The sequence below is a fragment of the Cottoperca gobio genome, chromosome 16, assembly GCF_900634415.1.
Source record: "Cottoperca gobio chromosome 16, fCotGob3.1, whole genome shotgun sequence".
NCBI lineage: Eukaryota > Metazoa > Chordata > Actinopteri > Perciformes > Bovichtidae > Cottoperca > Cottoperca gobio.
Genome location: NC_041370.1, coordinates 17,139,717 through 17,165,245, shown reverse-complemented (window position 1 = coordinate 17,165,245; position 25,529 = coordinate 17,139,717). Strand labels below are relative to the sequence as shown.

General features: G+C 40.3%; 1 protein-coding gene across 7 annotated transcripts in view; it reads left to right on the top strand.

Annotated features, from left to right (window-relative positions):
- The window catches only part of LOC115020821 (RNA-binding motif, single-stranded-interacting protein 3-like), a 160,160-nt gene that overhangs the window by 475 nt on the left and 134,156 nt on the right, over window positions 1-25,529 (top strand). For 2 of the 7 annotated variants that reach the window (XM_029450808.1, XM_029450814.1), the window contains exons 2-5: window positions 11-52; window positions 1,434-1,558; window positions 2,027-2,121; window positions 3,315-3,533. In XM_029450808.1, the coding sequence (XP_029306668.1) occupies window positions 3,477-3,533 (57 nt within the window). In that variant the 5' untranslated portion in view covers window positions 11-52; window positions 1,434-1,558; window positions 2,027-2,121; window positions 3,315-3,476. Of the gene's footprint in view, window positions 1-10; window positions 58-1,433; window positions 1,559-2,026; window positions 2,122-3,314; window positions 3,534-25,529 lie in introns of all 7 variants that reach the window. The other 5 variants (XM_029450811.1, XM_029450812.1, XM_029450809.1 and 2 more) reach the window with 5 other exon arrangements.

The following is a 25,529-nucleotide window of genomic DNA, read 5'->3' as shown; positions in this document are numbered from 1 at the left end:
TGTTCTGAAGGTGGTGTAAACGTCCAGGGGTCATCGAAGGCCGACATAGTTGGTGAGGTATCAATCCTTTATTCTCTCCAATCTTATGAGATATCCATACATAATACCTTTGCTTCCACAGCTAGTGGAGCAAAATGACAAGCGATGAGTAAGCACCGATAAAAAGAAACGAAATACAAATAATTTACTGTCTTGAACAATGTATGTACAATTGACAACAGCAAAAGCTGCTAGCTAGGTGTCATTTTAGCTAACATATTTAACCAATATTTGCTCAATTGCTAATCTCAGATAAGGTAATCCACTGACACTACCATGATAAAAATAATAGTTCATTTGTTATTGTTATTTGTTAATGAAATGAAAATGATCTTAATTTCATGTGACAAAACTGTCGCAGTTATTGAGCTGGCAGCTAACGTTATTTAGCTATTTTTTCACCAAAGCGGAAACAAATAGATAAGCTAAATTTCATTTTTGTATTTGGTTAGGCTACATTTGAATACGTTTGACTTGCTTGTTAATTGTTACCATTTTTATTATAGTGCTTTTAATTCTTGATGAAAGTAAAGTAAAATAGTTTTGGAAATCTAACCAGCCCTACACTGTGATGTATTTGAGCTCTACAGCTAAAGATGGCCCAGCGGTCAAGCTGCTAGTAGCTGATTCCCTACAGCCACGCAGCTCTTCCTCACAGCTACTGCTGCTAAACTTAGAGTGTGAGACCCATTTCTTCCTTCAGCACCATAGGTGATAACTGAGAAATAATAGATGACATATGATGAATGAGTTTGACTGTAACCCTCTGACTTGTTTAAACATTGATAATAATCATCTTCAGCACTCTGGACTTTTTCTCAGAAAACTAGACTAGATTAACTAATATAATAATAACATAATATAATATAACTGGTTAATGATTTCACTTAATATCAAATCCTCAACTAGTTGGACCACTCATTAACATTCATCTCTTAGTAATTAATAATTAATTAATATTTTCATTCATGTGAATCTCTTGAAATCTGTGTTGGAGTAGTGAGAGAGAGAGAGAGAGAGAGAGAGAGAGAGAGAGAGAGAGAGAGAGAGAGAGAGAGAGAGAGAGAGAGAGAGAGAGAGAAGTATGACAATTAAAAGCAGACAGACATTGTGCTGGAAAGAACATTAAAGTGTGTGTACAGAATATGTGTATTTAGTAATCTCCCTCTTCACCAGCATGTCTAATTAATCTAAGGTTTTAAATGGTATGATCTAAACACTTCTACAAACAATACTTATTACAATTACTCTCATAAGTGACAATTCGCTTTCATGATTTTTAACGTTGGTTTTACGCTATTGTGTTTTTTGGGGAGTATTCATACTACTAAAATGTATCTATATTCATTGTATTGCCAAATTATTCCTAAATGTTCATATCAATCACTTTATAGGGCAAAGCCATAGAAGTCAAGAGTGTGACATACAAACCCTTGCTGTGCTGTGGAAGGAGCTGCAAAGATCAGTGACATGACATGTGAAGAGGTACCCGAGATATGCATCTTAAAGACTCGCGAGTGTAAGCCAAACACTTGCATATGTCATTTCAAAAGATACTGTGTTTTTACTCACTTCCCTGTGACTGCGGTAAACACTAGTTTAGTTTTGTTCTTTGTCTTCTTAGAGAGTAGAAATGCCTTTCAATTACAATATATATTTATTTTATTCCTTTCAAAATATGCTTAATAGTCATATATTTGTTGTCCCGTCTTGTAAAACTGTTTTTCTTCTACTACGAGATACCCATCAATCCAAACCTTTTAATGCCAACAAGTGTTATATTCAATCCAAACCTTCCAGTATGAAGCAACACTCAGTACAAGTAGTATATCATCGCAGCTTGAACTGTTTTATGTTTATATTTTTGAGAATAATCTTCTCTGTGTCTAACTGAGAAATGTACATGCCTGCAGAAGTGTTTACCAAATGTAATGTGGATAGGAAAGGTGGGGGCTACTACTGTATTTTTGTTTCAATGTCCTTGCAGTGTTGTCAAAGGCTCAGTTGCTAATGTGTGACCTAGAGGAAATGCTGGACTGGTGTACGTCAACAGGCCCCTCCAACCAGAGACGGTGCAGAACGGTACACATAGAGGCAGGGCTCTGAATCCTCAGACAAACCTCATGGAACCATGTGACTATGATCACAATATTCATCTTAACAAAGAAGTTGTTTTATTGTAACCTTACTGCCTTCGGGGACTTTATTTGGTCATTGTTCTTTCCCCCACTGACAGTGCAGCGCTTGTATTACTGGTCGACCAGAGAGGTGTTTAATTCATTCCATCCTGTCTTTAAAGCACATAATGAAGCAGATAGGACTATTACATTCACTCAATACTGAGGTCAGAAGTGGTCAGGCTACATGATTTCCCTACAGTTGCATAGCAACACGGTTAATGTGGCCTCTCAGCCTGAGATGTAACAAAATTGCTGTCAATGTAGTTTTCAGCTGACATACAGTAGAAGCTGCTTAACTATTTTACCATTTAATTGTTGCGGTACACTCTGAGCCAAGCTTCTCAGCTTCTTTTGCATGCTTTGCCATCAAAGTGATCAAGGGACAAACAGCTTTAAGCATTAAATCCTTCTGACCTATTTCCTGAAGTACCAGAGAGGCCAACAAAAAAACTTTTCCAAATTCCCGGCACAAATGACTCTGCAGTATTTATCCGCTCCAGCTCCAATCGGCAGTGATGGAAACATGACTGTCAGATGGACACGCTACATTTCGACCCTTTGATTCTATGTGACGTGCATTGAAGTGAATTTATATAATACATCAAATCAACAGGGATTTGGACAATCATAATTTATGTACAAAACATACAATTACCGGTAATATGCTATCCTCAAAGACACCAGACTCATTTTACCTCACTGATCATCGAAACTACACTTCAGTCAAACTGTTAGTCTTTGCACTGTTCCAACAATAACCAACTCTGGTTCGAGAGTTTAAAAGAGAGACTGAATAAGTAATGGATATAAACAATAAGTAAACACCGTTGTTTATCCTTTTTTCTGGCGTGTGTGTGATGTCGAACGTGACACACCAGAAAAAACAAATAGAAAGTCATACTTGTCTCCTGGCAATGGAAAAGCTGCCTCTTTTTAGTGGGTTTTTCTTTGTTTACAAAAAAACTACATTTGGAATAAGGAAACACACACACACACATCATTCTCTTTGGATGTACAATTGACCTTGTTATTATGTTATGTGCTCAGGCCTACTGTGCGCAGCGTGATCTAGTGTGCATGTTGTTGTTGTGACAGATTCAGCAGGAGTGTCAGGCCGGCAGCATAGAGGAGGACGGAGAGACCTTGGTCATAGAGGGCTTCAGGTTTGAGAGTGCGGTCAGCAGGGAGGACCTGAGGAGGCTGAGATCGCAGGCTGCTGGAGGACGAGGAGGAGGACGACAGACCGACACTTGAGTGATGGATACCTTAGTGGTTTCATCACACAAAGTCAACCAGGTCAAACGACTGGCTGAGGTAACGATGGCAAACAGAGCCAACAAACGACGTGTTTTAAAATGATGGGAGAAAGGTTAACAACTGACATGTGTGGCTCTACAGAGGCAAAGCAGTATGACACTATGTTGTATAGAGCATAGAGACCAGTGTTACAGTAGATACATGTTATAGTTCTTTACTAAATGTTAATGCGAGACATTATGAGTTATTGTTCATTCTCAGATATTTGATCTCGTATTGCCATATTTGGCACTGCGTATTTAATTTCCCAATATGGAAAAACAGTTGACTTTGATTGTTTTATTTATAATAGTGCTACACTATATAGGAGAACATATTACAAGTTAAAGCTAAAATGCAATTGTTTATGATAATGGTTATGTCTTTGCATTATTTATTTCCCTTCCGTTAGTCTTGTCCACCACAGCAAAAAGCACATTTTGCAGTTTCAGCAGTAGCTCACTGGCATTCCACACAGTTAATGTCTTTATTTCATTTAGCATTATTGTTACCTCTCACTATAGTGTTGGTCACGCACGTGTTTATTGTCCTGTTTACAACAACACACTGCGTAGGTTAGATAGGAACACGGCTTTCTCTGTGATTACACAGAGCTGTTGGACTGTTGAGCGTCCTTCTCGTTTGTACCCTACTGTAGATCACCGTGCTCCCTAAAAGCTCCTCTAGTACTCCTGTTATAGGAAAGTTTCACAGCCCACCATGCTTTTTAGTGCAGTTTGCCTGAGGATAAACAGTCCAATAAATACAGATGACAGTGCCTATACTTGGGTAACTGAAGGTCGATATGAAATCTTATAATTGAATAACCTGAAGTCAAGACATTTTAAAGCTCATAAATAAAGTTCACTGCTTCGGAGGATGATGATGACAGTACGGTCTTAAATATGTCACACTTCCTCAGTCCACTTTGTGGGAGTCTTTCCTGATAGGTCAGATACATTAGTTACTGTGTCTTTACTCCTTTATTTTAGTGGTGAAAAAATATTTAGCATGAATTAAAATGTATTTTTTAAACTTGTGATACGGCTTGCATTACGTCATAGCATTGATTCACAGTATTTGATGATACATGTCATATTTCTTACATATTGTGATACTGCTGTATCAGCTCTAAAGGGGAATAAAAGATACTTGGTCAAATTTGTTTCCTAATTGAATACTCGCAGCATCTTTTCAATGTTTTTACCATAACTTTATCTACAGAATCTTAATCTTTCAAATTTCAATTCTAGTGCAGTCTGCGGCAGAAATGAAATCTTAGCAAATTACCGTCTCGTAAACATCGACCTGATTGTGTCAAAGGAAGTAACATGCAGTATCAGTGAGAACAATGTCTCATTGTAATCACAAAATCTGCTTCATTTAGTTAACGTTACACAAAAGTACCATTCAGTTTTGTCAGAGCATCAATGTAACCAATTAACAAACTCCCAATTAGAATGTCTGCTGAACGATTAAACCCAGAAGTTTACCAAGCATTAACATACTAAACAGACCCACATAATATATGCAAATAAGATCATTATAATGCATGTGCTAGTTCAGTGCCCAAATGAAGTGCTTGTTTGGAGCACTCGGGAAGTGTTTGCGAACATGAGCCCTGTGACAACATATTACGGAAATAATGGTCACTTAAAAAAACAAATTTGTTTTACATTTGGCTGTAAGATATAGAAGTTAATAGAACACGCTGACGGCTTGAATCTAATTAAGTAACCATTTAAAGCTATGGCAAGAAATCTCCATATATTTAGGGGTTAATAATGAATAGTTTGGACATATAATATGACTCACACTATGCACACAAGCACATGCATCCTTTAATCACGCCAAGTGGTCAGAAAAAGTGGAACAGCATTCAGCAGATGCTGAATTAGTGATGACAGAAGTTGCAGATTGACTGTGTTGATTGTCATGTTTTTGTCCGAAAGTGCTGCATGAATTATTGATGTCACAGCCCATGTAATTAGATGTTGATGGGAAAAGACTGGACCAGGAAAACAAGAGCACTTGCTCTTCTTTGCAAATGATTAATCAATCGCTTGGGTCTTTATCATTTTTGACAATTTTAGGACTCCTCTTCAAACTGAGACGCCTAAATCGGCCCACTCTTTACGACAGCTTCTAACAGAGTGACACTGCTGTAGTGGGTGGTATCTTTTGCTTTAAGATTGCAGTTTTTGATGTGAACATCTGCTGCCCATAAATCTACATTGACGGAACCGAGACTTGAAGCAGATGCACGCTATGATCCTTTTCAACCAGAAGAGGATGCTATTCCTTTGTTATTCTACTCAGTCCTTGCACCCGAGTATCACTCAAGTGACTATAATGACGACAATGAGGCATTCAAAGGCATATGAAACTCATCATAGAGAAGTAGAGGGGCTGAAGGTTGGAGTTGTCTTTTACTACCTTGTAAAACCTTGAGTTGGAACATTATATGTGTTTATATTAGTAGGGAAGTACAGACATGCAGAATATAATCACCTTTGTCTCTTGGCAAAGTAGAACATATTCACCTATTATTAATCACCAGTGAGACATGTATGGATGTTGGGGTCACAGCATACCCTCTGTGATCCCTTCCTCTGCAATATAACACCCCATCAACTACAACCGCACTACTGCAGTTAAAAGTTAGGTCATATATCACACTGCTGTCTCAGAGTTGTTTCACACTGCTGAACTAAACTGCACCAACACAAATTACAGCTACAGTACAGAAGATGTAACTCAAGGGTTTCTCTCTCTGCGTTTAAAAACATTGGGGACGGCCGTGGATTGCCGCAATGTGGTGAAATCTTATCGCCTAGCAATTGCGCGCCAAGCTGCACTGGGAGAAATGGCAAAATAAACTTTTGCTAGTAGGGTGCTTTTTTTTTTTTTTCAAACTAGACTTTTGACAAAAAAGCGGCTAGAGCAAACATTGTATTGCCCACTGTAAGCTTTGTGTGAGATGGTTATCCTCAAAGCACTGTTTGTATTTGCATGTAGAGTTCACGAGACCGCCGTTGGTCAGAGTGTTCTTGGCAACCCACGGGTTTCTTTTCATGTTGTGCTTCAAATGTGTTCGAAGTAAAGTGCACTCGCCTGCTCACTGATTAAATACAGACCCTGAAACTGTGCCATGTAATCAAGAACTGGCCTTCTTTAGACAGTGCAGAGGTCAGCCATATCCAAGGCCCCTGGATATGTGTTGGTACAGCAGAGGGCATCCCTGTAAACTGGATGAGCATCGCTGCAGCAGGGCATCCAAGGCCCTTCCTTTGTTTGTGCTGAGCCAATTAGAGAGAGATAGCATCTGCTATGAAAGGAGAACAATGGCTTGTTCTTTGCGTGTTTGACTCCACGAGTAGAAGTATATGTGTGTAAATACGCATAAAGATTGTGTGTGCGTGTCTGTAGGCTAGTTAGTAATTATGCGTGTGTTTCTGTAGCTACAGTGTATGAGCATGTGGAGTGTGTGTGTTGAATAATGAGAGAGAGAGAGAGAGAGAGAGAGAGAGAGAGAGAGAGAGAGAGAGAGAGAGAGAGAGAGAGAGAGAGAGAGAGAGAGAGAGAGAGAGAGAGAGAGAGAGAGAGAGAGAGAGAGAGAGAGAGAGAGAGAGAGAGAGAGAGAGAGAGAGAATGGCTTCATCAGCTGTGGTTCAGTTAGGCCCCACACACACATACACAGAGAGCAAATCACCAGAGAGGCAAATATAAATTAGGAAGACTTCCTGCATTTATGCGCTGAGGCACATACAATGCTTGTAATTAAAAAGTCACCGGTGTTGAGTGACAGTCTGGCTTGTGTGCACACAGTTAGTTTGTGTCCTCGCTCCAACTTCTGTGAAACTTTTTGACAGGAAGTGTTGTGATGATTTCACAGTAGGCCATAACACTCCATCTCTCCAAAGGACCTGAAGGTCATTAACCCCTACCTGCTGCTGTCTGGAGCTGTGCAGAGTATGATGACTGTTCTTTTCTAGCTAAGGAGTGAAAAGAGAGAGGTATGAGGATCTGTGTGTGTGTGCGCGGGTGTTTAGCAGAGCGAGCTAGCACCCCTGGCTTGGCCAGCCGGCTCCGCCATATGGCCACATTTATCATGTATCTCGCTATTCATTAAGACTGCCCTTGCTGGCTGCAAAAGCACTGCTGGGGGGCTCAACCTCACCTCCGAAAAGCCGCAGACGACTGATTGCAGTCCACTGTAATTTTGGGTGTGAATGCTGCAAAATTATATGTGGCCGAACATCACGAAGCAAAGGTTATTTAGCTTCACAGGATGCCCCATTTCGTTGATTTAAAATGCAGTTTGAATTCAATTATACGTAATAATGATATAATAGCTTATTGCCCAAATATGTAATTAGTGCTTTTAAAGCTCTGCAAGGACGCAAAGATCAATTGTCCGTGGAGAGTCTCCCACAGTGTGCCGTTCTCTTGCACTGTGGGGCATATTTTTGTAACCGAGCAAACATAATTATCAGTATTATCTGACCCATTGCTTGACTGTGCTCACTAAACGCAGCTCGTCTTTTTATCTTGCTCGGTGATATTTTATTCAGTCTGTTTCATTGGTATGTTGTATACACATACATCGACAAGGAGGCAGAAATCGCATGGCATGAAAGATATCTTTTGAATGATTCTAAGTTCCCTGTGTGAGGAATGCATCCACAAGTGAAACATAACATTTCTTGTTATATATATATAAAGGAAAGAAATTTACATTTTAAACATGATGTATTAATAAATGGTTTCCTGCGTCAACTACAAATAGTGCTCTGATTAACATATCAGTCTTGTTCCCTGAGCTAACTGTGGCAGTGCAAAAATAATTACCTGAGCGGAGGATCTTTTGATCTGCTCTCTGTGCTGTGTGTCAGACTGTATTTACACAAACCACACTTCATCTTTCACTTTCTGATCTTGGTTGTGTTCATGTTGTTAGAATTTGTAATTCTACGCCTCCTGCCAGAAGTAAAATACGGCCGACAGTGATAAGGGATTCTTTACTGGAATCTTCCTTGTGTGGTGTGGAGTCTGGAGAGGAAGTAGTGGCACTCTTTGAGCAGTGCAAAGTGCTTTGTTTATTTTGTTTCCCTATTTTTTTACTGAACAAAATCCACAGTTGTCAGGGTTGATAAGTTTGCATGTCCACTCGTATAGCTATTTTTCTTTCCCTTTTAAGTCGGTATCTATAAGAGATGCGTGGGCTTTTGTGTCTCTTTGTGAATGTGCAGCAGATTGAACAGGTGAGGAGCTCTAAATATCAATCGGATGTTTACTTGTTGAGCATACATCTGCTGACATCCTGGCCTCACTGGCAACACTTTTAAATTATCCAGTCAAAGAATCTTTCTTGAGAGTGGCTGTCATGGGTTTAGAACAATTGTTTCTGCAAATTTCTTTCTGGTTTCATATGATAGAGGGAATTCTGGGGCATAGCATTTCAAATTCTTTGCTCAACAGGAGAAGTTGAGCGATATGTGAGGAGGTTTTGACGACTATACTCCATCGTGACATCATCATTATTTACAGATAATCACACCGTGAATAACGAAGAATATCTGCCGCCAAGAAGTCCACGCAGTGCTGGTGGTAAACAATCGCAGAACATTAAGCCGAGCTGAAGATGTAGAGGGATGTGATCTGGAGCGGGATTTGTGATGAGCTCATTGGATGGACCCATTGGACAGCTGGTTCTAATGAAAACAGGAGGTGGAGGAGGGGTGGAGGTGGGGTGCTTCAATGACAGCTGAAAGCAGCATAGATGGGAACAGATATCAACCGCAAAAAGATGAGAGGCTGATGAGGTCGTGGACAAATCAGATCGGTTTAAGTGAGCCAGGAAATTGAGTGGGAAACTGCAAAAAAACTCTAAATAAACAGAAACACTTTACTAAATACTGTACTGTATAGTACAGTATACTACAGTGTAGTGTAGTAGTATAGTAAAGTAGTACGGTACAGTATAGTACAGTGTAGTACGGTACAGTATAGTACGGTGTAGTACGGTATACTACAGTATAGGACAATGTAGTATGGTATAGTACAGTATACTACAGTGTAGTACGGTATACTACAGTATAGTACAGTGTAGTACGGTATACTACAGTAGTACAGTGTAGTACGGTATACTACAGTATAGTACAGTGTAGTACGGTATAGTACAGTATACTACAGTATAGTACAGTGTAGTACGGTATAGTACAGTAGTACGGTACAGTATACTACAGTGTAGTACGGTATACCACAGTATAGTACAGTGTAGTACGGTATAGTACAGTGTAGTACAGTATAGTACAGTGTAGTATGGTATAGTACAGTATAGTACAGTGTAGTATGGTATAGTACAGTATAGTACAGTGTAGTACGGTATACTACAGTAGTACAGTGTAGTACGGTATACTACAGTATAGTACAGTGTAGTACGGTATAGTACAGTATACTACAGTATAGTACAGTGTAGTACGGTATAGTACAGTAGTACGGTACAGTATACTACAGTGTAGTACGGTATACTACAGTATATTACAGTGTAGTACGGTATAGTACAGTGTAGTACGGTATAGTACGGTATAGTACAGTGTAGTACAGTATAGTACAGTGTAGTATGGTATAGTACAGTATAGTACAGTGTAGTACGGTATAGTACAGTATAGTACAGTGTAGTACGGTATAGTAAAGTAGTACGGTACAGTATAGTACAGTATAGTACAGTATAGTACGGTGTAGTACGGTAGTACAGTAGTACGGTATAGTACAGTAGTACGGTATAGTGCAGTAGTACGGTATAGTACAGTATAGTACAGTATAGTACAGTGCAGTACAGTATACTACAGTATAGTACAGTGTACGATGGTATAGTACAGTATAGTACAGTGTAGTACAGTGTAGTACGGTATACTGCAGTATAGTACAGTGTAGTATGGTATAGTACAGTAGTACGGTACAGTATAGTACAGTATAGTACAATGTAGTACGGTATAGTACAGTATAGTAGAGTGTAGTACAGTATAGTACAGTGTAGTACGGTATACTAGAGTATAGTACAGTGTAGTACAGTATACTACAGTGTAGTACGGTATAGTACAGTATACTACAGTGTAGTACGGTATAGTACAGTATACTACAGTGTAGTACAGTATAGTACGGTATAGTACAGTGTAGTACTGTACAGTATAGTACAGTGTAGTAAGGTATAGTACAGTATACTACAGTGTAGTACGGTATAGTACAGTATACTACAGTGTAGTACAGTATAGTACAGTGTAGTACGGTATAGTACAGTGTAGTACGGTATAGTACAGTGTAGTACAGTATAGTACAGTGTAGTACGGTATAGTACAGTATAGTACTGTACAGTATAGTACAGTGTAGTACGGTATAGTACAGTGTAGTACAGTATAGTACAGTGTAGTATGGTATAGTACAGTATAGTACAGTGTAGTATGGTATAGTACAGTATAGTACAGTGTAGTACGGTATACTACAGTAGTACAGTGTAGTACGGTATACTACAGTATAGTACAGTGTAGTACGGTATAGTACAGTATACTACAGTATAGTACAGTGTAGTACGGTATAGTACAGTAGTACGGTACAGTATACTACAGTGTAGTACGGTATACTACAGTATATTACAGTGTAGTACGGTATAGTACAGTGTAGTACGGTATAGTACGGTATAGTACAGTGTAGTACGGTATAGTACAGTGTAGTATGGTATAGTACAGTATAGTACAGTGTAGTACGGTATAGTAAAGTAGTACGGTACAGTATAGTACAGTATAGTATGGTGTAGTACGGTATAGTACAGTAGTACGGTATAGTGCAGTAGTACGGTATAGTACAGTATAGTACAGTATAGTACAGTATAGTACAGTGCAGTACAGTATACTACAGTATAGTACAGTGTACGATGGTATAGTACAGTATAGTACAGTGTAGTACAGTGTAGTACGGTATACTGCAGTATAGTACAGTGTAGTATGGTATAGTACAGTAGTACGGTACAGTATAGTACAGTATAGTACAATGTAGTACGGTATAGTACAGTATAGTAGAGTGTAGTACAGTATAGTACAGTGTAGTACGGTATACTAGAGTATAGTACAGTGTAGTACAGTATACTACAGTGTAGTACGGTATAGTACAGTACTACAGTGTAGTACGGTATAGTACAGTATACTACAGTGTAGTACAGTATAGTACGGTATAGTACAGTGTAGTACTGTACAGTATAGTACAGTGTAGTAAGGTATAGTACAGTATACTACAGTGTAGGTACTACAGTGTAGTACAGTATAGTACAGTGTAGTACGGTATAGTACAGTGTAGTACAGTATAGTACAGTGTAGTACGGTATAGTACAGTATAGTACTGTACAGTATAGTACAGTGTAGTACGGTATAGTACAGTATACAACAGTGTAGTACGGTATAGTACAGTATACTACAGTGTAGTACGGTATGGTATAGTACAGTATAGTACAGTGTAGTACAGTGTAGTACAGTATGCCATTTTGTGTGAGTGAATATGTGCGTTATATAGTCCCCTTAAACGTTGGAAGGCCATTGTAGGTAAAACAAAAAACATTTTATGGAGCAGGGGGAGGGGGGAATATTCTGAGATTATAAAGTCATACATTTGTAAAAAACCTTTTTGACAATATTTCACTTTGCAAAATTGGATCAACCTCATCACACCACAGTCGCTGCCACTTGGAATGTAGTTTTGCCTGCAGTGGATCACTTAATCAAATTATACTTTGCGATCAGGTTTAGCACCAAGGAATTACTTTAATTTTCTGATTTCTTTCACATAAATTTACCACTTTAATCTCAGAGAATATCCACATTTATTTACTCATAATTTAAGACTTTAATCTTGGAAATTCCGATTTCTTTCTGAGAATATTTCCCCCCATCCCACGGCTCCGTTATTTATAAATGTTCTTTACCTAAAATAGCCCTAATATGCCGTAGTATGATAAACCATACCCACAACGGAACAGAAACAAGCAGTGTAATGGCATGTGCAATACTTTCTGCTAACAATTACAGTTAATTTAGCCCACGCTTTTGTCCAAAGCGACTTACAATAAGTGCAAACAATCATGAGGATACAACTCCGAACCCTAAGTACATCAGCTTCAAATAGGTACAATCCTTTAAGTGCAGAACAATAGCTTCAGATAAGCCAAACAAAACTGCAACATACAGAAACAATAGAGTACGAATTCAACCATTAGCTACAAATAAGCCAAACCGATGTAAGTGCAACATACAAAGAACATTATTTTGGGTACATTTATTATACAGATGTTGATTCTAATTGGTTACACGCAGATTTGCACATACAATGGCAGGGCACTGAGTTACTGGTGTTGATGAGTGTGGTCATGCATTCCACTTGCAATCGTCTGTAGATAGAAGGTGGGGGCTTCAGCAGGACTGCGCCTCTGTCTGTGGCGTGTGTTTGGTCTGCGAGGCCGGCTGTTGTTTCAGTGCGTCCCTGTTGAGCATCAAAACATCAAGCGGCAAGCATGACTTAACTGCCCAGAGAAAATCACAGAGTGTCGTTGTGCCTGTCATTTATTTATTTTATCTTGGGAAGAAGTCTTTGCATTTCTCTCCCACTCTGTAACACACTTGATTTTCTCTCATCCTGCCTGTCCGTCTTCCTCTGTCTCTTCTTGACGGTTTGACAGTGTGACAGCGAGGAAGAGACGTCTTCAGTCTTGTGGGGGGGATGTCAGCAGGAGTGAGATGTCTGTCTTGCCACCACTGATTGCTCTGTGTGTGGGTGTTTGTCCATGCTTGTGTGAATTTGATGCTTGCGTGTGTACGTGCTGAATATTGAATATGTTTCGGTGCATACTGTTGAGTTACCTTTGTTTGCACCTTTGCACTGACTTGCAACTGATGCCTTGTTTTTCCACAAAAGATACAGAAATACTTCATAATATATACTTGATATGAATTTGACTAGCATGCAGGAACACCAAACTAGCAGTAAAGGGTATAAGAGAGCATTGATGTGAGCTAAATGCCTTGCTTAAGAGCATCTCAACACAGCTTGTTATTCTTAAATACTGTAATACTTGCTGCTCACTGTGCAGTTGCTTCCTTTAGTGCTTTTAAACTTATTTTTGCCTTTGCAGATATTAAATACTCATATGCATTTTAATGCATTGGAGGATTGGCATAACAAAGGAAATAAGTAGTGTGGTTTGACAGTTTGTAAAATTACATTTTTGTGGATTGTAGTGTAGAGGCTTAGTAAAAAGATAACATAAACTACACTAGAATCTTATCTGATGATGCAGGTGTAACAGTCTCACTTTTAACTGCTTGCAAAAGATATTCCAGTTTTGTTCTTCTTTCAGCGGTCAGACAGACCCATGGAGTATCAACGTATAGATGTTTTTAGTTTGCTTTCTGTTTCACATATACATGTACCCATGTATGAATTCAGTGAGATCTTTAGGACATTCGGCTTTTGAAAAGTTTACTTATGTCCTCACTAACTTTTTAATGACCCTGTTGCAATCAGCAGCACAGAAAGTCACCTCTCAGCAAATGTACTCTCAGGGCATTTGGCTCCCATATATAATGCCACAAATAATTAGTGTCTTATAACCTTCCTAGCCAATAGGTTATAGCTTCTTAAGATGGCAGCACAAAGCAGCTACAGTAGCAGAGCAGCTTGTAGAGCTCTGTTGTTGTTAATATAATAGCAGTGTTCATATCCTCTCTTATTGCTTGGACTCATTTTTTTTATTAAGGCCATTATTTTTATTAGTTAGCCAACTGCACGTTATATTGCACAGTGCTTTGTCTATGCTCAGCTATTCCACTACTGGCTTCAGTGGAGAACAAATTACTTTAATTACATTTATTTTGTGCACTGGCTTCTACGCTTAATGGCAAGAAAGTACAACAAAGCAACATTCTTTGGATCAGACTTTAAAAAAAATGAATACTAGTAAAGAAGGCACGCATTTATCATAACAGACATACAGCTTTTATGGGGAAATAAAGTGCCCAGTCAGAAGCCAGAGTAACTGAAATGCTATTAAGTGAATGTATATGCAGAGAAGTTACTGATTGTCAGTGTAAAACAAGGGATATATTGTCACAATGCAGTACTTTATACTCCTGCATAATAACCTTCTAAATTCAGATGTTGCCTGGGGAGGTTCGGTAGACCAGTTCAAGTGGTGCCTATACAATAACAGACATGCCGGGGCGTACGCAACCAGCGGAATGAGAGGATGTGTGGACACAGATAAGGATGAGAGTGAAACCATGACCTTGGTATAGTATTAATGACAGACTTGATCACGTATAACCTTTGATGACAAAAGAGGCCCTTATTACTGCGGGGAGGGAAACCCCGATGAGGGTGGCATCTGCATTCAGAAAATGATAAACTAATCAGACTTTATGTGCGTGTGGTTGTATGTGAAGGTATTTTCAAGCACGGTGGAATTTCCCCGGTCCTTGTATTTCTATCAGTGGAATTACCCTTCAGGACACCTGATGCTTCATAGCACACCTAACACACACGCGCACACACACACACACACACACACACACACACACACACACACACACACACACACACACACACACACACACACACACACACACACACACACACACACACACACACACACACACACACACACACACACACACACACACACACACACACAGAGAGTCTCGTCAAAGTGACAGAGGATTATGTGTCTGCTTGTGTCTCTTTGGTCAGAGCCTCGTTGTCGGGTCACAGACGTGCCCCCGTATGTCATACTCATGTGACATATCACACTAATATGAAGCAATATAAAAAGAAGAACCTGCTGTCAGTCTAGATGCTCTAAAGGTTTTCTTGGCTCTGTTTGTTGTAGATCGTGCAGGAGCTACATTTTTTCAAAATAATTTGTACATGCAGTTATTCACATAAATAGATCTCAGAGCTTTCTACTAATTAATCCTCCTAAAGCATATTTAAACATTCAACATGCTTCTCTTGTTGTACATTCATCGTTTTTATTGTAAAAACAATGTGTTGGTAAAAATATGTCAATTCTAATAGGACAAAAACTCACTTTGTTTATTTCCCTTGAGTGTCACATCGGCTTTGTGTGGATTCATGTGTAGTGGGGTGGAACCTCCTATTTTGTGACTACAGTTACCACACAGAAATACATATTGTCATATATTCTTATGCTGATTCAAATGCTATTAAATGCCTCAGGCGAATTGATGTTCGAGCACGTTTTCTATATGGGGCCCTAATCAAAGGCAGCCTCAGCCGTCCTGCCACCACCCACACACAGAGAGACTGTGGACTGGAGTATGATGTTATCTTCCAGGCTGAGCTAATTGTCTCTGGGGCTCAGTTCCTTCTCTCTCTCTCTGGTTGCAGTCGGACTTTGCTCTGTTACGCGATACAGCCCCGGGTCCACGGGAAGGCTCTAATGAAGAGTTATGAGAAGCTGGATTCCTTTTGGCTGTGGAGAGAGGGATGGAGGGAGGACACAGAGAGAAAGAGGATGGGAGTGAAGCAGAGGAGGGTGAAGAGTGAAGCATGAGAGGAAGATGGGGGAGAGGAAAAGAGGGAGACGGCATGCAGTGAGGCAGAAAGATGGATGGAAGGGAAGGAAGAGAGACACAACACCCTTGGAAGCCCCTGCAGGCCAAAAAGTCTGTTTCTGCAATACACCGCTCGGCCGCCATTACTGCCTTGTAACAAGCACACACGCTGTACACGTGGTGTGATGTGCCTTGTCAACAGGAGGAGGCTTTATCTCTTTGGATGAGTGTGGTGAAAATGATGATATTATCTTACTGAAGCCTAAACTTTTACATCGTCATCAGGGGAGATGGTCGGTGTCCTGTAACCAGAACATAACTGCAGCATTTGCATTTTTATGTAACATTTGGGGCTTAAGCCTGCTGGCCAGCTTTACAGTTTGACTGTCCTCAGGAGTGCTAACATGAATTATCCTCTGGTTGTACAAGTTGGGTGTTTATGTCGTCTCTCCCTCAAGGCCTGCCTGCATCCATGAGCCTTTTATCTTTTTTATCCTGTCCTTCTCTTTGTGATAAATATCCGCTTGTATAGCCATTACATTTGTGAAATGTTCCGACCTCCAAGCTTTCTCTATTTATTGTTTTTGCCTGCTTTCTCTTTCCTGCCTTTTCCCCGTTTGTGTCTGTGGGAGGCAAGTGTCTTGTTTTCACTCTGACCCGTTGTGGGTTTTCTGAAAAACGTCTGCGAGATTTAAAAAGCAAACCTCAGGATTTATTCAGTGTCTGTCAGTTTTCAAATTGTTTAATGCCCAGCATGTCTCTGCATATTGGAGGTATGTTAATCAAAGTATTATCTCCAGGTTGTGTTTCTTAGTGTCACTTTTTTTCTACAGAGAAATCCTATAAACGAGCGAGTAAATCTGGATTGAGTGTCAGCACACAGGTGTGTTTTCTTTTCTTCTGATCTAAATCCAAGAAGTACAGCACGCTTTTAAATCCTTAAAGTAAAAGGTAGTGAATTCACAGAGGACGCTTAGGGAAATAATGAATCGACCACCCATAGGGTCTTCTAAAAACTGCATTCATGGTGCATTTTAATAATATTAATATAACCCGCAACATGTCTGTGATAACGATCAAGAAAAAACAAGGAAAGAAAATGTTGACAAACAGCCTTGCAAAGCTTCCTGCCATTTCCTGAGATTATTACAATAAACATAGATGTCTCTCAAACATTTCACAAATAGTGTCTTTGGTATTTTAATAAAAGCAACATTGTTTTTACCATTTGCACAAAACACAGCCAAGGAATTGAGTCCACAGAGGCCATTCTCAGTGTTTCTTGCCTTCAAAAAGAAATATAAAGCCCACTATTGCTTTCCCTATAGTTAGAGCATCTCTTCTATATGGATGACAGAGCAGCTTCAACCACTTTGATATGAGATGGGGGTTGACCGGGTCACGCCTTTGGAGGTTAGAAGAGACTCTTTCTGTCCCTTTCAGCAGAGAATCCTTTCTTTCCCCTCTTCCCTTTGCTTTCACTCGAGCCTAAATGTCAGCCGGTCCGAGGGAGACAGAGAAAGAGAGAAAGAGAGAAAGAGAGAAGAGAGAGGGAGATCTGCAGTCTGCTGGGAGAAAGCCATTGAAAGCATACATATATGATGACACACTCCCCCCCCCCCCCATTCAGTCTGATGAGCTATTGAAAAGCAAGATGACATTTTGCAATAATACTCTATATAGCTCCAGAGTTTAGAGAGATGAAACAATCATAAATATGTGATGCCTGGCATTTATTGATGTTTGTGGCTGGATTTGCTGTCAACTCGTTCTGGGTTTCAGTTGGAGTTTTATTTGTGAGGAAATATGCCACACTTTGACAAAGCGATGAAGCATGACAGTGAGCTGTTCATAATCAGCTACACAACCACGTTTCTTTATCCCAAGGAATGCAAAGAGTCGCCGTGAAAACTATGACAAGATTAATAAGGCATCTCCTGCATAATTATGAAAAATGATCTACTCTGTGTGATGTGTATTTTGTGTGTGTGTGAACACACTCCTGTGATTGTCGAGGTTACGGAGCAGAATTGAGCTCAGGCTTCAGCTTTGTGTCCTAGTTACAGTGGAGATTCTGCTACATCAGCTCGCACATGGGTCTGCAAAATCTGTTTTTACGTGGTGATGAAAAAAACATATTTAGTTGACGTGGTTTCCCAGGAGAGAGTGTTAGAAAACTTCTGCGTCTTGTAGCCGCTGCTGAGAGATTTTGTGTGTCTGTATTTGCCAGTGTGTGCATGCACACGTCAGGTGGAACATGAACAATACAGTGATTGGGGAAATCAAATTGGCTTTCTTGGGAACGACAGATGAGATCATGCCATTGTACTTGTCCGCCTCCTTCAGTTTTTACCCCTTTCACCTCCCTCTTAGTGTCGTCCTCTTCCATCATTCCTCTCTCTGTCAGAAGAGGAACCCATGTTACTTCCTTTCATGTCTCCAAATCGGTGTGAAGTCCCCATGAAGGGTAGTAGATTAGCGCCATTCTCATCCAGATAATTTCAACAGCTGCAGTGATGGTGGTGCTGCCGACATCTGAAGCCTCTTGTCTCCTGAGAGACTCTCTGGCTGTTGGTTGAATCTCTGTCGCTTATGATCAGCCCAGCTGGAGAAACACTAAACAGGCACATTTTATTCGCTGCGGGCCCCCACGGATGTTCTGGCTGCACAGTGCTTGAGCTGAAATATCAACCAAGTATTGACTGTTGCATTCAGAGGAACAGAGAGGGTGCCGAGGGGGCTTGAATTCATTTTTTACAGTAAAAGGAAAAAGACAGTGCGGTGTCAAGAGAGCTAACAGGGCTGTTGGATTGGATTGTCTAAGCATGCTGTTGGTAAAGTTTTTAGGTTTAATACCCTGTAGGTTCAAGTGGAAAAACAGAAAACCTACAAATGTGGTCGATTTTAGAAGAGACTGACTGGTGTGAGCTTTTAAATTGAGCTTTGCACCTGTCAAGTTCAATGCTATAAATACTCTTATTCACTTTCTTGCTGAGAGTTAGATGAGAAGATCAACACAACCCTCATATCTATACGGTCAACATGCAGCTGGAACCAGCAGCAGTTAGCTTAGCTTAGCGATGGGAAACAGCTGACCTGGTTCTGTCCCAAGGTAACAACATCAGCTCACTAATGAACATGTTATATCTTGTTCTATAATTCATACAAAACCTGGAGTGAAAATAACACTTCATGTTACAGAATATCTCTTCAGTAACTTCTTGGAGTCTTCGTTGGTTGCCTGGCAACTGGTATAGCTAAGTGGTAAGGTAAGCGAATGCATATTTAGCGTGCAGACATCGAATGTATCAATCTTCTAATCCATCAAATCTTACTTCCTGTGGGACCTTTCCTGGACCACAATTGTTTGCACAAGAATACATTTACACATTCCATTACCTTTTTGCAAACTTCTTTGCTTTCTGCAAACACTAAATGACCAAATATACCATTGTTTTGTCATTTCAGCTCTGTAAGCACTGAACTCAGTTGCAGGTCGCGAGCCAGCATCATTGGCAGATCTGCCAAACTGCCTCTGTGCTGTGTTTACATTGGGTGGGGTATTGATTTTGTCTTTGTCCTGGTAAATACTGTATTTTGGAACCCAGTGCCTCTCTGAAATCTGGACAGAGTTGTTGGGTAGTAACAGAGGAGGGGGAATGGCACACATGGGAGGGAGGTAAAAGAGTGCATGGAAGGACAGTAATACAGCAGTAAGAAGTAAGTAGGAAAGAGGGAGAAAATGTCAGATTGTGTACAAAAGGAAGAGAAGGAGAGCGGAGAGGACAACAGTTAAATAGATATTAAAGGAGGCGGTAAAGGAGGAAAGAGAGACGATGGGGGTAGAAATGCAAAATTGAAAGCAGCAGCAGCAGAAGAACATGGCTGCACTGTTCATTCTTACTTGGAATACATTCAAACACGCATACACTCCAGCTCACCTCCAGCAGAGCAGACAAGATTTGTGGCCAAATCATCCACCACCCTCTTCTCCCACTCCCTCCCTTCGCTGCCCAAGAACTTAATTACAGTGATAATTTGGCCTTGTTTGTTGGAGCCGTTATTACATTCTGTAAGCACCGGTCAGCAAATGAAAACACCGACACCACATCAGAGATGTGATCAGGCCCCTGCCTTAAAACCTGAAGAGGAGAAAAGATAAGAGGAGAAAGAACCGTCAGACACAGTGTCAAGTATAATGAACACCAAAGTGTTCTCTGTGCTCACTGATGCCAGCAGACATGATTAAGAAAGATTTAGAGACAAAGAAAAAATAATAAAGATGAGTTGGAGCTTAATCTTGGTTGTTGTCTATGGTGTGTCACTTTAGGAGCATGAGCCAGTGAGAGATAAATGATGCTCCTAATGCGCGCTTTGTCTCTAATTAAGTAAAATTACAGACTTTACTTAATTTGAACGTCAACTGAAGACCCTTCAAGTTCTGGACGAGCCTAATTAAAAAGAAGAGAAGCACACACTAGCAAACTGTCCTTCTCTGCACAAGCAGAGCTTCAAATCTAGTGTAATTTACTTTACTTCGATGTTGCTGATGATGACAATGATGGGCTGTAAATTTGAAACACAAGACTCTTCTTCTATAGCAGTGGTGGGGAACCTCCGGCCTCCGGGCCGTATAGGGCCCGCGAGACCATTTGATCCGGCCCTCGAGGTAAAACGCACGGAAAACAAATCCACTAGCAAAAAAAACTAGACGGCAATATTTTAAACGGGCGACTGACTGTTTTTCCTGGCCAAGGTCAGGGTCCTTGAACACAACACGAGCGGAACGTGTCATCACGTGGTCACGTCATGTAAAAAAAAATTCAATATTAAACGAGACGGTCATTGACATCAGTGAACGCAGCGTGGCGAGTGTAAAACGGAAAGATGGACGCGGAATGTCGCACTTTCCAGGAGAAATTGGACGAACGATGATTTCTTTGAGGAAGTAAAAGGCCAGTGTGTCTAGTTTGTGCGGACGCGCTTGCGGTGTTGAAAAACAATCTCGAGCGTCATTACAGCACGAAACATGCCGAACTGCACGAGCTGAAAGGACGAGTGAGTTTGGATAAAGTTAACGCTCTTCGGCGGAGTTTGGCCCAACAAGCAGCTCTCTGCAGAGCGTAACATACAAACATGGAAAGATAGAGAGGTAGACCACCACACCAAGAACAGACTGTTCCACCACTGCAATATTCACTTTATTTTCTATCAACCACTTGGTACTTATATTATTTTTTATTCTATTTAATTATTGTTTACTGCCTTTTTACTTCATATGTTCTTTAGCTGTGACAAGATACATTTCCCGTTGTTGGACTAATAAAGGATTGCTGGTTTCTGATTTTTAGCACCTTGAGATTGCTTTTAGCTTTGAAAGGCTCTTTACAAATACAATTTATTATTATTATTATTATTATTATTATTATTATTATTATTATTATTAATAATAATAATAATAATAATAATTATTAAAACAGAAAAAAGGTGAAATGAATGGGCTGTGTCTTAAAAGATTTTTGCAGAGGTTATGAGTTCAATAATTAGTACGGCCTTCGAAGGATGTTCAAGGATGAAAGAAAAATGATAGGAAAAAGGTTCCCCACCCCTGATCTATAGAGACCAAAGCAGAACATAAGGCAGACGTGTGGCTTTTGTTAGTTTGTTTTTTATGCAATGGTAACATTGTTCAACTGAAACTGTTTGCTAGAATTTAATGCAAATATATTAATACATTTGACTATATTCAAGCGGGAGGATTTCAGATGCAACACAGATTGATATGAAAGGATTGATTGGTCATTGGATCATTAGACTCTTTCAATGGTCATACATTTGGCAGGAAACAAACATCATATCAAATGTCAAGTAACAGTCCAAGTAATAGAGAACCAAACATGTTTTCAATCGACTCTATTGGATGGTAAACTACAGTATATTGGGTCTATAGCAGCACTAGCTCTAAAAGTCGCTAAATCTAGTGAGAAAGTCGGCAAGTTGGCGACACTGACATCGTGTCCGTCCCTTCAGGCCTCCCTCCAAAGCCACTCTCTCAAAATGTATTTTAGGAACGTAAACATACCATTATGAATGTAAACAACAAACATGGCTATTGTTAGTACTCACAGCTGTTAAGCCCGCAGCTTGATGAAGACTGGTGATTCCCAATGAGTGCACGGGCAGAGTGTGTGCAGGCAGGCAAATAGACTCGCAGGTCGGCCATTCCACCCAAATGAAATGATTGGACGAGTTATTACAGTCCCGTGACAGCCGCAGATGCCACTTTTGTATTTCATGTATTGACTGCTGTCTGGATGTAAAGAATATTTCAACAAATATAACAATTTGTTTTTCTAAAATACATTATCCACCCTCGCTTTAAAGCTTCATGCCTTCTCTTTGTGATTCACACATCAACAACATTTAAGAGATAGGTTTATAAGTTGCTTTGACTTCCACCATTGCACCTATTGCTTTTCCAAACTATGCCAAATGCTTTCAGATCAACAGAGAAAAGGGCCATCAATGGAAGGCAGGGTTTTAAGTGAGACGAAAGGAGTGCCACAGTTGGAGGCTGCATTAGTCGAAGTCCTGACTAGATAAATTGCAGACTAAGCTCATCCTGAAGCAGTACTCAGTCTCTAAAATCCAGAGGAGGCATTCAAGTCTGCTGGGATGCCTCCTCCTCCATTTATTAAATGATTTTTTGCTGCAGTTACATAGCTGTGTAAATGTCAGCTGACATGTGGGCGAAACTCCATTTAAAGCTTGTCAGAGAGATTTATCAGGGTATTAAAAACTTTTAAATGTGCTGGGTTTTTTTTATTATCAAGCTGTTGTGATGTGTCATACTCCTCCAGAGCTGTGTATCATTGCAGGAGAGTGCTCTGGATTCTTTAGCAAATACAACACTGTACCTCCTGTACAGGCCACCAGTGATCCACTGTGCATTCAAATACAACAGGCAATGTGATAGCTCACATTAGTCTGTAATTAATGTATTAGTTGTATGATGAGGGGATACATTAGTACTGTCTCAGAACCACTTTGGTAAAAGTGATTGATACTGCAGGGCAACTGTATTCCAGTTATTACAACACAAGATGTGATGTGAGACTTGCCTAATGTTCAAACTGTGCAGTGCTACTATTTCTTTTTATTAGGACACTAAAATAAAAGCTATCTTGCACAGGAGACAGAAGGTATATCACCGACCTAACTACTGTGTGTATACTCCACTAGCCTAGAGACTCGTGTGATACATATTTGCCATTGGGTCCCTTTGGTGACAAATACATGTTCTCAGTTGACTAAGCACAAATGAGCCAGAACGAGGCCATCGCTGACCCACACTTTCCAGACGAGCCACACCCATATGTTCCACACGCTGCATTGCTAGTCGTCTGGTGCATAACATGAAATTATGACAGCAGTGTCATTTTTATGGTCCTTATTCTAGAATTAGGGCTGATGCAACCAAGCCAACTGTGGGGTTTCCGTCATGGTGGCTGCCATGAGCATCATAAAAGTCCCCCTGGTGTCTTTACACACACACACACACACACACACACACACACACACACACACACACACACACACACACACACACACACACACACTGTCTCTTCTCATTTATTCTCGCACATGGCCACAGACGGTGGACCAGTGGATTTATGGTGTGTGAACAACACACTTTTTTTCTTCTTTTTTTTACGAGGGGCTTAGACAAACAGTATGTGGACCCAATTGATCGTTATGCTGTACGTTATCCCATTTGCTGGAACACATTTCTCTTTTTGGCTGGAACTTGGCAAAACTGGACCGTGGACCAGACGCACGCGGTCAACAAAACAAAAGGAGTTTACACACAAAATATGTGGAAATGTTATTTTTAAAAGGCAGTGGCAGGATAATTGTTTTTCATTAAGTTTTTACATTTAACAAAGCAAGTAGATTTGCCCACTTATCCAACATGTGCACAAACACTCACACGCTAACATGTGCTACTTAGTGGCAGGTGCAGCATGTAACATGGCGCTGCATCAGACAGTGTCCTGTATGGATGTTAAAGAGTCCCATGGTTTTTCTCAGCGTGGACTAGGATTAAGTTCTATAACACAGTAACACGGGGTCAAAACGTGTAGCACAGAAGTGCAGCATCATTTAGATGTGCACTAGCTAAAGGTTTATGCACATTTGGGTTGTCATACAAGGAAACCCAAAGTCTATTTCTATTTCTATGTGCCCATAGAAGAACTTTGCTTTTGCTATTCTCTCAGGTTTATGAGACAGGCCTGACCAACAGATCAAAGATAATGTAACTTGGGCATTGCCAGAGATTCTGAGTCTCTTGAAAGAAAACTGTATTTGGCATGATTATACATATTAAACTGGGGTTCAGTATATTGCTGCAAGACTTGCCAGTATACTCACTAACTCGAAGTAGCAATGCACCTCACATAGTAGAATTATTGCTTTTTCTAAATGCAACATTTCCTGCTTTCTTCCATAGTTTCTGCAGCTGTTTCACTGTTGGATGTCTCTTGTGTTCAACTTGATTTGGTTGTCAAAGGTCGGCTGCCTCTGTGTATGCTCTTCTACTTCAGCAGTACAATGATAAGCAGAAATCAAACATCTTTATTATAGATTGTTTTTATATTTGCATTTTTAACATACCACATACCACATACCACATACCACAGCTAGATATAAGCTCGGAAATGTGTCGAGCTGTAATCATTGTTAAGTTATAGAATAAAGCACTGTGATTAAATATTAGCAAAACCAACAGTCAAATTTAACTGGTGGAAATGATCACCTTTGCTTATTTAATGCATATTAACTTTAGATTGCTTGTTGTGAGGTGGGGGGGGGGGGGGGGGGGTATGCAGTTTACTCAGCTAGCAGCTTTTCTTTTGCATAACAATGTGCAGATTTAGGCATGGGAGGAAAAGCTGGCGTATCTCAGGGACAAGACAAGAGGGGCACAAGAGATTTGCCAATCCTCATAGTAAATGAAAATGAGAAGCGGCAGCCTACCCTACCTCGCTGTGCCCATTGTGTCTTCAGCAGTGCATTTCCCACCTAGGCCTTCAGTGATGTCCTACACAGTCCTACCTGAATTATTCCACCTCTTAATACCATCATTATGACGCCATGGCTCTAGAAACTATACATTTAGAAAGAAACGCAGTATAACCGGGCGTTGCATCACCCTAACAACAGAGTTATATTAATATTTCCGAAACATTCAGTTGTAAATAGCAGGCATTCCCAGCAGTACAATGTGCAGTGCCTCTCGGAGGCTGTGAGCCGGGGGTACTGCTCGTAGTTAGTGATTTGAAAGTGGCGGACAAACCCTTTTCCCAGCTGTGATAGGCTCGCTAGCGTCGGGGTT